The sequence below is a fragment of the Neodiprion fabricii genome, chromosome 1, assembly GCF_021155785.1.
Source record: "Neodiprion fabricii isolate iyNeoFabr1 chromosome 1, iyNeoFabr1.1, whole genome shotgun sequence".
Taxonomy (NCBI): Eukaryota; Metazoa; Arthropoda; class Insecta; order Hymenoptera; family Diprionidae; genus Neodiprion; species Neodiprion fabricii.
The window spans coordinates 37,770,772-37,785,362 of record NC_060239.1 but is presented as its reverse complement, the minus strand read 5'-3'; the positions used below and the strand labels follow the sequence as shown (position 1 = coordinate 37,785,362).

At 39.9% G+C, this 14,591-nt stretch overlaps 2 protein-coding genes across 2 annotated transcripts in view; one reads left to right on the top strand and one right to left on the bottom strand.

Moving 5' to 3' along the window:
* Positions 1 to 2,215: 2,215 nt before the first annotated feature.
* On the bottom strand, positions 2,216 to 3,369 carry LOC124181098. Its single transcript, XM_046567307.1, has 2 exons — positions 2,636 to 3,369; positions 2,216 to 2,445 (listed from the first exon to the last, which is right to left on the bottom strand). Exons 1-2 carry the CDS (start codon positions 3,291 to 3,293, stop codon positions 2,366 to 2,368), a joined length of 738 nt encoding a protein of 245 aa, XP_046423263.1. The 5' UTR covers positions 3,294 to 3,369; the 3' UTR covers positions 2,216 to 2,365.
* A 3,558-nt stretch (positions 3,370 to 6,927) lies between these two features.
* The window catches only part of LOC124180938 (G-protein coupled receptor dmsr-1), a 30,113-nt gene continuing 22,449 nt past the window's right edge, over positions 6,928 to 14,591 (top strand). The window contains exons 1-2 of the mRNA XM_046566894.1: positions 6,928 to 7,104; positions 7,204 to 7,514. The gene's annotated coding sequence lies outside the window, so the exon portion shown is untranslated. The remainder of the gene's footprint in view (positions 7,105 to 7,203; positions 7,515 to 14,591) is intronic.

Here is a 14,591-nt window from a genome sequence, read left to right as displayed (position 1 = left end):
GTTGTTCGGAATTTATACGATAATCAACTCGTTCCAGATAGAAAATAATAATACGGTAGTTAGTTTTTATACAGAATTCGTTTACGCGTCGTAAATTATGTCGCAATTTTTTTTCACGTAATTTAAAAAATTTTTTGCTTTTCTTTCGCAATTACAATCCTCTGTTTGAATTATTACACTTCTAGTTTTTTCGTGCAATATTGAAGCAATACGCATAATAACTGTCAAGATATCTTTTTAAATCAAGATTCAGTATTGAATCCTTTTACCATTTATTCCGACATGTGATTTCTGACCAAACCGAAGGTACATTGCGGTTCCTTACTAACGCGTAAACTTTCCAAGCTTACAAATTTTCAGCTATCCAGGCCTTGTGCGGTGGGAGTCGAAGCCAGAAAAAACCATTAATCTCTCCTCTTGGACATAGTCGTTTGATCATGCTGCCCACCAGCTTTTCCGCGGGTAAAAAATATCTCTGTTAAACTACAGTGATCGAGTTTCTCTTCAGGCTTCCCCGATTGCCCGACTTAGTGGTAATTTACCTTACGTTTGCTTGAAGCTTTGAACCGTCGAAGCGTTCCATATGACGGTTCCAAGAACTGTGTAACTTTCACTTTCAAAACTCAATCGTCAATTAGCGCGGAAATCGTCTATATATAATTAATAGTAATTCGATAGTCGTAACAGGCCAGATGTTCCGTGAGAAAAGATTTTCTATAAAATTTTCTTTCTCTTTACATTTCGTCAATGATAATTTCTACACGAATAGAAAACTTTTTATTAAACAAAGATAAAAGTGACATTCCTAATATATTCTAATCCATTGTTTCAGTTCTGCGCAGCTCGAGATGAGCAGTTGCGGATTTTTCGCGTCGCACAGAGGTCGCCACGGTCGAGATCGGAGTACAAGCGAACTCTTCTGGGTGGTGAAAATATGCGAGATCCCAGAGCCGGGCGGCTATTCAGAAGGATGATCCGGGCGTCAGGTTGAGCTTGATCGTCAACCAGTAGAACGAGAGTCGCGAAGTGAGAATCCGAGATTACCAGGGAGAGGGTGGTGATGGGATTATGAAAATTTCGCCAAGAAAGCATGAGCAAAAATCTTCTGCTCCCCATTGCAGAGGTGCCTCGTGGTACCATTCGTGATCCTCGGGAGGTGGTTTGACCCAGATGAAGAGACGGAGATACGCCGCCGAAAATAAGTCGTGCAGGAATTACTGGATGATGTTCGAATGGCCGTTGAGAGGCATCTGCAGGGAGAAGAGAATGTGCAAAGTACCAGCCTCACTCTGTTATCCGGGTATTCATTAGCCTGCGAGGAGAGTTGATGGGCTGAAAGAATGGCCCTCAATAAAATGATGAGGAGTAGGAGCGGCGACAACTAATGCGGCTATAAAACAAGCGAGTGTTATACCCGGAATTCCCGAGACCACATCCTCGCTAAGGATGCCGTAGATTTCCTGTGCAGATATTTTTCCTCGTACGTACCGAGCAAGTTTCTCAAACCTTCAACTTCCGCAAAGAGTCAGCAGGCTGAAAAAAACTTCTCCGAGTTATATGGTTTACACGAAGTGCCGATTTATTCGATTACGTCTGTCGAGACCTTGTCATGATGTCTCGCACAGTTTATACTTACTTCCAGTTTCGTCTTATGGTTTGCAATTTGAAGAAAAGTTCGGAGTTCCAAAGATAAGACCGTCGCATTAATTTGAAACCACACTCTTCGTGGAAGCATAAAGTGATACGATCACATCATGCACGATGCTTTGGCGAAGTCTACTCTGTTCAAGCAACGTCGTAAGGTTCATATTATTTCATATTAGATTATCAAGCACAGCAATATCAGTATTTTCAAAAATATTCCGTGATACTTGTCAAAGCATTGGTCCGGAAAGTTGATGAGCAACGAGTGGCGGCGTTGTTTGATCCGCGCCATAATAAAGAATGATTCAAAAAAACGACCCTTCACATATCAGGTTGCTTTTTGGCAACGGAACACACAGCAGCTTATGTGTAATAGAATGACTAAACGCACTATTGCGAAACTATGTCTGAAATCATGGATATCTTATAATTATACTGAAACTAACTGGGCCCAGAACTCTGAGGAAAAAGCAACTGGCCGGTTATGTCGTTAAGCCGTTAAAGAAAATAATGGAAATACTTTCGGAGAAAGAGGGAGAGAGATGGATAAAGGACAAAGAGGAAACGAAAATGGGACTACTAGATGCTTTATTTATACACACCACGCATGAAAATTATTATAACATAACATACTTTGCTGCACCCTACGACCAGAAGTTTTCGAAGGGTATCGAACGAAAATATACAAATAAGTCGTTGATTCATTAATTAAATCCAATATTCACCAACGTCTTTGCTCGGCTTGATGTCTAGGAGGTAGATCGGCGCCTATACGCTTGTCAATGCGAAAGTTACGACCAACTGCAAACAGAAAATACATTATTCACTCAAAAACGGCAAGAGAAATATCGTTGACTTCTCGCCGAATAAATTCCTTATGATCCAAATGCCTAGGAACGTACTGATTGTAGTTATCGGCAGAGCTGACGTGCCTTTGATGATTTTTTGGCGTATTCTTATACGGTAATAAAATTCCTGAAGAGAAACTCACCGTTGGAATACATGCGCGATGAAGCGGCTGGATATCCATCCCTTTGCATGGAGTTGTCGCCGCCAGATTTAGAATGCTCTTCAGGATAGAACGTCTCCACGTCTGATCTCGACTCATCATCGTAGGTATCACTTGGATCCGAAAGATCTTCCTCGTAATCATCGTACCCATTGTCGTAATACTCATTGTCGATATTTTGGTCATACTTTTGGAGGTTATTGCGGCCCTGCTGGTAGCTTATCTCGTTGTCACCATCAAAATCCAGATTTTGTGGAAGATGTTTTCGTGCGTCGTCTAACTTGGGTAGTCCGAAGTAAGCGCGTAGACCCGTATCCGTACCCGGGAAGTCGTCGCTCCTGTCCCATTCCATGGCCTCATCCCCATAGGCACCCTCTTGAAACGACAAATCTTCAACCGGCAGCTGTCCAGACGGGTATAAGTTCGAATCACCGTAGCTGTTAGAGGGGCGAAGATCGATCGATTCCCGCTCCCGTAGAGCCGGCGAAGGGTTTGGGGCCCAGGTTCTCCTGGACCCATCCCGCTCTTGAACCCAGCGCCGAAAACGTCTCTTGGGCTCCTTCATACCCTCAGGGCGAGCTATCGCGCCGACGAAAAGTACGGCGGTGAAGGCGAACACCGCCAAGAAAGTGACCCTCATGATTGTCTTTCAACTTTGATACCGACGTGTAATTGTGCCTCGCCAAAACACACGGAGGAACTGATTTCGCTGCTACTTGGGCGTGGATTTATACCATTTATCGCAGGAAGCTCTGTGGCTGTGTTCTCCGAGTCTTGGACTCACGTCCGTTGCGGTTTTCGTATAATCATCACAGATAAGACCGTCCAAGGAACCTGGAGTTTTCATTGAACGGTGTGAAATCTTTGTGTTCATTGTTGAGAAGGCGCTGCCTTTCCAAAGTCATCGCACTGACTTGGACATCGTCGATTCCTAATCACCCCGTAGTTATTCGAACTCGTAACGAAACCCTGTAGACCAATTTTTCCAAGTTCGTAACTGCGCTTGCAGACACGTATACTCCATCTTCAAAACGATACTTGGCTGTCCGTCTTTCCTCTAGAACCAACTGTTAACTCGTCGCCGTGCGGATGCTGGAACCGCAGGTTTATCCGGAGCACTACCATGCTGGGAGTAGCCGGCGAGAAATTCTTCCAAGGTTCAAAACGAATTCAAGATTCATCAGAGTTGAAAAATTGACCAGGTTCGTATCGATCGGTTTCGCAAACTTATCGCAGGTTTCACTTCTAGCTTGACTATAATTAAGATACTTATTGGGCAAAAGTTCAATGACATATGTATTATACATACAGATATACATTGCAAACGTGTCCAAGCAGTTGTAAGAACACTGGTGGATTGGTTCGGTCCTTTGAAATCCTCAATCACAACAGGCATTAAAGGTTGCTTCGTCAGCCACCGATTAACAAGTTCCGCGGTCTGCGTCGTCTGGACAGTATATACCTTCCGAGTTATACGATTACCCGTTTAAAACTTTAAGTCTGACAAATTAGTCAGATGTATTAAAAGCCCTCCACTCTTGCTATAGATTTTAAGAACCACCGTCGCGTTAGCTATCACAAGTTTCAAGCAGATGACCTTGTACTTTTGGATTCTGGTGCATAAATAAGTAGATATCTATACGTCGCTGAAAAAAATCTCTAAGTCTTCGATCATCTTCGCTATTGGCTCGTTAGGTCGTCTAGTCGTTCATAATTTCCAGTCGAATAATCCATGGACAGCGGTCTTCCAGCTTTTGATACGGTGACCCGACCACCACCACAAATGGAGTAAAAACATCTCCGAGAGTTGACCTTTGACCAGACCAAGATTTTAATTGGTGCCTGTGGCGGTAATAAGCGATTATTCCCTATCTTTGGCCTTTGGTACAATCAAAATCGACCTCATTGCCAACTCTAGCCTTTCTATGAAAGACCTTTCTTGATTTTGATACTTTGTTCCCGTCCTTCTATGCACGAGGTGGTACGCAGACAATAAATAACCTCTAAAAGTAACATGGGGGATTACTGAGCGTTAAAAAAAAAATAGCTCTGGATTACCCATGTAACCTGACACAGACCTGATGTCGACTTGCTCGGTGCAGAAGTTGCGGGATTGACCGATGTTCAGGAGATGTCCTTCGCCCGATCAAGTAGTTGCTTTGAATATTTCCTTCGAATCCTGACCCTCGAAAATACCAGAAACTTAGGGGCACAGTTCCCAGAAGCAATGTTAACGACAGACTAGACGGAATATAAATACCACTTCGTTTACACAGATTCTTTGGTACTGGAGTCTGAAGCGGTCGCGTCGCGTCGTTCGTCGCATACTTTTTCTTTTCAGAGAGGCGATTCGAACGGCATATCCTTGTGAAAAACGAAACGAACAGCTGGAAAAAAAAATGGTAGACAAGTTGTTGTTGATCTTGGAGCTGTTTTGATAGCAGTAAAAAAATGGATTCCCGATGCTTGGTATCAAAGCAAACAATCCTTTCTCAGGGTGTGCACAAAGTAGTATCGCTTGGATTTCTCGCAGACATTGTGCGTGCACTGCACAGAGTAATAAAATTATGACCGATTGCGTGATGCTCCGAACGAAACGATCCTCAGCCACGAACGGTGATTCGATTTGAACTTATACGAATTTACAACGTGGAGTCCGAGCACCTGTCGCGTGGTGAGTGATAATTTGATCGGAAAAAATGCCCTCAGAGAGCCAGACGCGATGCTTCGACTGTAAAAAGTGACAAATAGGCGTTACGTGACCCTGACATTCATTATCGATGAAAATTGTACCTAACGAAAGGGATACAATGACGCGGGGTAGCAGGAAAAATTCCAACCCAGAATGGGACTAACATATCATCGGAGATCATCCTCGTTTGTTCTCATAACCGTGTCCACCTCGGTGACAGCAACAGCTGCCCAACGGACACCGTAGTGCTGTACGAACGGCGAGTGAGATATTGCAACACTGCGACACTACGATGAAAACGGGACACTTTGGTCTCTGAGTGTAATGTGGTAGCCGTCGAAAGAGGAGATCGAAAATTCGGTAATAAAACAAAAGTAGCTTTCCTGAAGGTAGCTTCTGCGTCTCTCTTTCAGGGATCCGATCTCCACCCCGCGTTCGACAGTTGTGATTTATTTCGCGCCCTCCCACTGCAGGTCGATGTTAATGATTTATTACCCCTTCAGACAGTGGATGGACTCGGATTTTTCGTGGCCGCTGGTTTCCGGCATCAATTCCAATCACGCACTCATGGAAAATGGCCACAAGGTTACCGCAAGCTGGAAAATCACCCCAAGATCTTGGGGGGCTTTGGCTTGAGCTATTTCGAATATCATTGTAGATCTTGCACCGATTAGTTGCAGCAGTTTCAGGCTTGTGTAATATGTACTGGTGGTACTGGTTGTGTGGCAGAGTTTACCAGGCATCGCACTATCAAATTTCCTGACGTATCTAATAACCCAACATGTACCAACATGTGCGGCTGGATGCGATAAGAGACTGATTGGATGTGTATTTAAAAAACGCAGCGTTTTATTCCGAGCTGCCTTATCTGCCAATAACAAACTCGACTACATCGAGTCGTAGCGTCGCAGACATTGGATGGTATTGAAAATCGCCTAAAATTATCGTCATCGTTGAACCCCTGGGTATTTTCGTAACTATTCCAGAGGTAAACCGCCCTTGAAATCTGTAGTAGCACACCTGCAGTCGTCTGCGAAACCGCTTTAAACCCACCGTTTGATGTTATTTCCGAAGCCTTCGAAAGTAAATTTCACGCAAAATCTGTTTCGATCCCGTGGCACCTTTGAGTTCTTGGAGAATTGTTTAGCCATCCGAAATGTTTGAAAGTTGTAGAAACGATCGATTAGCCATTGGGAACGAGTTTTGGAATCCTCGGAATCTCAATGACAGTCCGATTATACACAAAAAAAAAAAAAAAGAATAAAAGGATCGCATCGACGATCAATTGTGTGCGGATAAACACATTGGTGTAAAAAGAATCGTCAGAAATGCAGGATAGTAAATTGATTCTCCTCGGGCAGATCTAACCGTCCTTAGATTTCTGGGGAAGGGAGGCGACGAATTGATTTAAATGTCACGGACGCAGAAACGGTGAATTGAAGCGAAGAAAAAATGTCAATCTGGACCGGGCGAAACACGGTGGACCAGAAACACAGCGCAGGTTTCCACGCGCGAGAGAAGAGAAGACCAGAGACGAGACGAGAAGCGTCGAGCAGAGTTTACGCCAGTAGCGTCGCGACGCTCCGTCAGTGATCGTCTCCTCCCCCGCACCACGTTTCGAGAGTTATCGCGGATTTACCTGTTGCCGACGATCCGCTCTGCGCCCGTCAAACTCACCTTCTCGCGCTATTTTCGGCTGACATCAGGAAGAAGTGGACAGCGGCATTTGCGGAAGGGAAAACCATCATCCCCTTCCTTTGTAATTAATCCAAGTTTTCGGTTGAAATGACGCGCTGAAAAGAGGAACAATATTCGTGAATAATAATTATTACCGCTCTTATTTTCGGTTCGAGAATAGAATGGATGAAAGGGAGAAAATCGTTGAGCTGAAACAATCTCTGGACATGTTCATGGACAACGTTGCGAATTTGTTTCTCGGATCTTCGTAACGTGGAACTTAAAATTGCGCCGGTTTGAAGTCCAAGAACCGATCATACGCTGCTTTGGAGAAGAAATATCGCAATTTGATTGTATCGATGGTGAGTTGCGAACAGAAATGCGGATGGAATCGGTGAACGTCGAGCGATGAACAAGGGTGAATCCGGATGACGGGGAATGCAATGGAAGTGGATCCTTCGGTGGAAGAACACTTAAACATCAACCGCAAATGTAAGTCTGACATACTTTGCTGTGCTTATTGTGGTTTTTTTTAACTCTTCAACAGCACGCCGGGTCATTTTGTCCTCAATAAATGGTATAAAACACATGTTTGAACGTAATCTTACAATACAGACATCAACCTGTATGGTCCCGAGTTCTTTTAAGGGGTAAAACCACTCTAACAGCAGAAAAAAAGGCCTAACTTTGACGATTTATTTTTGGAGTATGGAAAATGGAATAGGATTTATTCTCAGAGGGTGTATTTGACACGCATTAAATTATGAAAGACAATCTTTTTTTTCTGTCATTGTGCTGCAAAATGGCGGTGACGGAGCCAGTCTTTGAAATCGCCTTTTTTCAAAACTTCTCGTAAAGTATAAGACCTGGAAAAAGAAACCAAATATTTATATAATTTATACACTATTGCCTATAGAACTACGTAGGTTGTTTTTTTTTTTTTTTTAATCACATTTTGTTGGAGTGATGCACTTTTGAAAAAATGATTTGATTTTTGGCCTAAAAATAAGCAGACAATTGTTTATAAAAAAAAGGCTGCCCACTTCCACAGACAATGTAATTACTGTCAAAATTACAAATCGACCCACGAAACGGTGTTCAAGTAATCGGTCCTCCCAGTTTGAAAAAAGTGGTTTCGAGAAAAATGCGTTTAAAGTTTTACTGTTTCAAAATCGAAAATTGAACATTCAAAATTTTTTTCGACGCTATAGAACCATCTGGATATTGTTTTCATGACCCTAAAATATTGTTTAAGTAAAAAAAAAAATCAAATTTTCCAAAATCCGAGAGTGGCGTTAACCTTTAAAAGTTTCCTCGAATATGTAAACTTGAAAAAACCATGAACGACTCAGTGTCCAGTTTGTGTCATGAGAAACAGTTTTAGGGCTAAGGTAGGGGAAAATTTATTGATCGCTTAATGTAATCCACCATTAATCGAGCGTAATTTGTTTACCGACCATTCATTCTCGCACAAGGCTGAAATTAGCAGCCAAAGGTTCCAATGTTCATTCGAATAAGATAAGAAAGTCCGAAATTCAAAATTTTTTCAAATATCTCGAACCCTCGATACCTTAGTAGAATCTCGTCACGGTGCAACTGGACTGCATTTTTCTATTTCCAAAAAGTTCTAACACGTTTAACTTCATCATTCTCGCGGCCTAACATTTTTCGCCAAAATAATGCCGATCGATTACGTTCCGTTTAATCATGGCTAGGCGCTTGTGAACCGCGTAAAGTCACGAATCCTTATAACTTACCGACGACTCTTCGTTTCTTTAATCGTGTCGTCCATTATCGTATGATGAATTTAAATCCGCACCATCAATCGTGCGATATTGCAGCTAGCGTTTCATTTAACACGAACTTAAACGGTCGAGCGATCAAGAATCGGTGATCAAACGCTGTCGTGTCGTGCTGCTAACTGATTTTTATCCTCTCCAGATTCACCCTAAGGTATATCAAGCCCACATAATTCACGTTGAACTAAATTTGCGCGGGACTTGGAAAAAAAAACTATCAATTTTCCATACACAAACACGCCCACAAAGAGTTGAATTAAACAGTTCTCCGAATTCCTGGCATCAAAATTCGCCTCGCCTATCATTTTATGACCAAAATTATGGCAGAATCTTCTTTCAGCTAAAGTGTTTAAAAAAAAAAAAGCTCAACCTCCTTCGGTGTTACTATAAGTAATAGAGGAAAAGGGGCCGGAAACTAGGTCGAGAAAGCGGATACCGTTCAGGCGCCTTGACAGGTAGAAAAATGTTCGAAAACATAGTTATACACTCTGCGCTGTGCCTAGGCGAAATAAATTTCCACACGTACTCGTATAACATATTTCTCCTCTCTCCTTATTGCTTATCATTTATTTCCTTTTGCAATATCTCTTATCGCGTCGGTGAGTAGTTGCCAAACTGTGATAAAAGTAGAAAAAAAAAAAATAAAAGAATTTAGAAAAAAAAAAAAAAAAAAAAAAACTTTTCGGCGTATCAATAACACGTTATCTCGAACAGTTTGTAAATTTTTCGCCGAATAAAATATTGTTACGCACATCGTATATTTTATACGTTACATGTTTACACCGCACTTAACGGTCTTTCGTATATTGTTGTTGTTGTTATTATTATTATTGTTGTTGTTGTTGTTGTTATTGTGTATTAACCCCTGACTTTTCGCTGCTCGTATGCGATTTTGGTATGGAATGAGGGTTGGAAGAGAGAAAAAAAAAAAAAAAAATTGAAAAAAATGTAACCGAAAAAAAGAAAAAAAAAACCAACACTAGAGGACGAGCAGCCATAAATAATTCCGAGGTTTTAATCGCGTCGTCGATCAGTTCGGTGCTCAGTTATATATATATACGCGATCGGATCCTGTGTCTCTTTGCAATATCGTGAAACGACGATCCGCCAAACGATAGGCAAGGGCTGTCCTCGAAGAGCCGTGCATGGGCTTTGGTATAGCTTATCGGCGTAATTACTTGATAAAAAAAATATGTCGATGCCGGCAGAAGTTGGTTTATAGGCTTCGGGTCATACACGGTGTGACGCGATTCTGATCTCTATCGTGAAAACGTTGAGATAAACCGCGATAACCTGCAGCACCGTCGCGTAATCTGTCGTCAAAGCTTATGTACTACGATTCTCTCTGATATAGTAATTGTTGACAATACTCCGTTTGTTATTATTTCATAAACATCCATTTTTACTCCCCCCGCCTACTTGTAGCAATTTTTTTTTTGTTTTTTCTCTCTTCTTCTTCCACGCGCATTCGTCGCGAATCAAGGCAGCGGAATCACGCGATCAAGAGGCTCTGGTACGTGGCGATGGACAGTAAGCTAAAAACAATCGATGCATCGATTAGTAGAGTCCAAAAAAAATAAATAATCCAATACGACTCGATTTAATTCATAAAGATTAGTCGATTAATCGATTATTTCGTGTTTTTTTTTTTTTTGTAAACCGTGCACTTGAAGCCAAAATTTCGCAAACTTCAGTCTGCAGTCTTAATGGCGGAAAAGTTTTTTGATAATTTATAGTTTCATTTAAAATATTTTTCAATATTAGGTGAATATATTAATTTATCTTGCAATAATTGTATCAAATAAGTATAGTTAGTTAGTAAGACAATAATAGTAATTGATACTTTAATTACGTAAATTGATATTGTATTGCGTCATTCGTGGGAGTAAAAATACCAAAACTGATTTTGAGGAAAAGCGATCGAGTTCATAAAATACTCGATCATACACGATTAATCGCGAAAATAATAATCGATTATTTTTGGTCATTCTCACTCTGTAGAGTAACTCGCGCCGGGTATTCTAGTCGATCGGAATAAAGCTCTTCGTAACTAACTGTAAAAGGCCAAAAAAAAGAAAGAAAAAAAAACATGATAAAAAGTTCCCCTTTTTTCGACGATTACAACAGTGTACTTATTAAATATTATTTGATATCCATTTTTTCGCCATAAACGTAAACAACCACACGTGTCTACGGAAACTCCTTTCACTTTTCCGCAAAGCCTTCTACGAACACGATTATATCTGTAATAAACGAGCATTTGACACGCAATGTGGTTAACACAAGCACACTAGAAAATAATAACAGAGTCAACCTTATATCCGTTTTACTTATTCTCCGCACAAACCGAGCCGCGCGTGAAAAATTATTACATGTATAAAATAACGTGAATGTTGGAAGCGCTGTAATTGATTTAAAAAAGAAAAAAGAAAAAGAGGGAAGAGTACAATATTTGCGATGCAAAGGAAACGTCTCGAATATCGGGAGAAAAATGGTCCTGATAAGGGGAGAAAAAAAAAAGTAAAAAAATAAAAAATTGATCCCTTCGTACGAATAGTGAAAAGAAAATCTCTATGGAAGAAATGTCGTCGAATTTTCTTATCCGCTTTACAAAGCGTCGCACCGACGAACGCAATTTTGTGTCGCTAGTAAATATTCGCTCGTTTCGTCCGAATATCGTATCACGTACTGTATATAATAGCTGCACGTCGCATCCAGCTTTGAAATGACGGGCAATTTCGACCCGGATGATATATTCCATGAATCATGGGGAAGGAACGTTCCCTACCGCTTTACGTTAGGAAATTCTTCGTCTTTCGAAAATATCCTCTTTCCACGTTTCTGCTTGCTTGAGGGGTTATACACAGTTAGAAGGCCGAAGAAAAGCGAATTTTCCAGAATTTTTTCTGAGAAAACTTTTAAATTTATTGATCTAAAAATTTGTACACATATTACGGTATCTTTTAAATTTATTTTAAGATTTAGTATTAGTGAAAATATTTATTTGGAAAGGACCTACAGCTGATCTCCGGGAGCTCCTCTCAAAAAAGACGTTTTGCGGTGACGACTATATCTTTGAATTGGATCCTCAGAAATTACAAAACCAAACAGATTTCGTTAAAGTAATGTTAAATCTAGTAATTAATCGAAGGAATAAGCAAAATAAATTTTTTTGACATAATGGCGGTTTCTCAAAAAAAAAAAAAAAATCGATTTTTGACCAAAATTTCGGCCTTTAATTGTTTATATAAAAAAAAAAATATTTATCTTCGATTAATTACTAAAAAATATATTTAAGAAGCTCGTGTTAAAACTTGAGACTAATCGGTTTAGCCGTTTTTGAGTAATGTTGGTCACCGACTTTGTAAACACTATTTTCGAAAAAAACGCGTTTAAAGTTTGGGGAGAGAAAAATAAAAATTTACCTTTCAGGTATAAAAGAAACAATAGCACACTTTTGCTTTACGCATCTAAATATATTAGAAGGGAAGGGAAATTTTCTGTGTGTATTCTTGAATATATGTACGTTAAGAAAATAAAATAAAAAAGAAATCGGTTTTTTGAAAATTCTAACTGTGTATAACCCCTTAAAAACCCCCTGAGCAAGTAAAGGTCGTTCACCTGTTTACCACATCGGTCGGGTGATTCGAAGGCGTTGACGTTGGCTAATTGCTTGTAGGGAAAAAATCCACTCTGACGTGACGGGTGTATAAGTCGATGTACGTGTTTTACAAAAAAAAAATTCCGCCTAATCCTTGGAGTCGATGATTGTAAATTCGCAATCGCTGTTACAGCCTCGAATTTTCTACATTAAGGATGCGTGGGACGTACAGTCAGGTCAAAATTGTGTCGAATAAAAAACCTAAACGAAAGTTAAACAGGGTGACTGAAGCTTTTGACGATCGAGTTGAAGCTGATCGAATTAAGAAAGTCGCTGCGATCTAGGAGGAAATTATTTCTGGGGATCAACTCACGATTGAGATAAAGATAAAAAATGATTGCGCTGAGAGAGAAAAAATCAACATATTATATGCATAATACTCGCTAATCCATGTAAAATGTGTGCCACGTAGGATATCGTCAGTTTCTTCCGGAAACCGCAGGAGTTATGACAAAAGGATATGACTCAAACCTTTCAAAGGTACCGATTTAGTCTTAAGTTTTTTTTTCTTCGTTTTTCTGATATATTTTGGCACCTTTTTGCATGTAAAAAGCACAAACACTCTTTAGACACTTGGGTGCCTAAATTATAAAAATTTCATACAAAATTGCAATAATTTATTTACGTATATGCTGGTTGTAAGCAATTAATGTACAAAAAAGAAGATTGGTTTTTTCGTAACGTAAACAGCTGTGGCTCTGAAATTATTTTGTACGTTTTCTCCATACACAGTTTTATAATATACATTTTTTTCAGCATTTTCCTTACGCCAGTTTTTTGATAAAAGAAAATTTGGAACTTTCAGAAAATTCCTGCCATTTTGAATCTCGTAATTCTGACTTCTGGTTCGTAATAAGCGATTTTTTAAATTCGTTAAACACCGACGGTGGTGAAGGGCTGATGTAAACTACTGAATTTATTGTACCGTAGCGTTTGCCATTTGTTAATCGAATTTAACAGGCGTGGCTGATGTTGAATTAACGTCGTTCTAAATTTGTTGCGCTTCTGAGAATCCCATTTTCGCTGGAAATTCTATATCCGAAGTAAGTAATCGATTCTAACAGGAAACGCCTGTGGCTCGCCAACTGGAAGTGCTCCTGTTAACCATTAACCGATAAACCTTTTATATTGAGCTGAACCATTCGATATTGGATTACCGTGTCCATACATATATGTGAGTCAAGCTTTTCACTCCGGCTGACAAGCTCGAAGTGCGCTTCTGGTTTAATAACGACAATTATGGAGCAGGCTTCGCATTTTTCATACTCGTATTCCGGTCCTTCAGGATGCATGGAATACATAATTTAAAATGTGCCGGTGATTTTGAGGAGAAATTTTCGACCCTGAATTTCAACTTTAAACACCTGATCACCATCAATAAATTCGAAGAATATATTTTGTCTGATTGTGGTTTTTAAAAAAAGACCTCTTTTTATTCGTTGATAAATTTTCTTCAAATCTTCTGAGACATGAATTTCTTCTTTAGCTTGTCGTTTTGCCATAAAAATTCCGACATTTTCACGCAACATTTATAAGTTACAGACAATAAACTTGTAATTCGAAAATACATTGCTGATATTATACAAAATCAAATTCAGACAATTTGTGGAAAATTTAGATTCACGAACGAAATTATCTATTGTTACTCAAAATCGGACAAAGAATACGAATTTTTCGGTAGAAACAAATGGCAGAATAACGTCCTTGCTTTGTTTTGAAAAATTTTTAGCTGGATGTAAGTAGATTTGTTTGAATGACGCAATTTAAACGTTTCCATGATCAGGTATTTGATTCGATACTTTTTTGACGTGACTGTACGTCCGACGAATAGGAAAAAAAAAAAAAAACAGCACCGTGATTCAAAGCGAATTGATTGATCGCTCGATCTTAACTGATGACAGGACATTGACCGAGGATCTTACGCGACTCGAAGAATTTCAATTACGACTCGAAGTGAAGATGAGAAACCGTAAGATTAATTATTCAGCGATTTCGAGTAGCTCCGAAACAATCCTGGTGAAATCCGCCCCAGACATTCAAACTGACAACCTAAAATTCCATGTTAGCTGACAATGAAATTCGACCATCTGGTAATTTGGAATCCACGAA

Excerpts from the sequence above, each read along its gene's own strand:
- LOC124181098 (XM_046567307.1), bottom strand. The coding sequence starts at position 3,293 with ATGAGGGTCACTTTCTTGGCGGTGTTCGCCTTCACCGCCGTACTTTTC. Across the intron at positions 2,446-2,635 it reads ATCGCGCATGTATTCCAACG|TTGGTCGTAACTTTCGCATT; the intron begins GTGAGTTTCTCT and ends TTCTGTTTGCAG.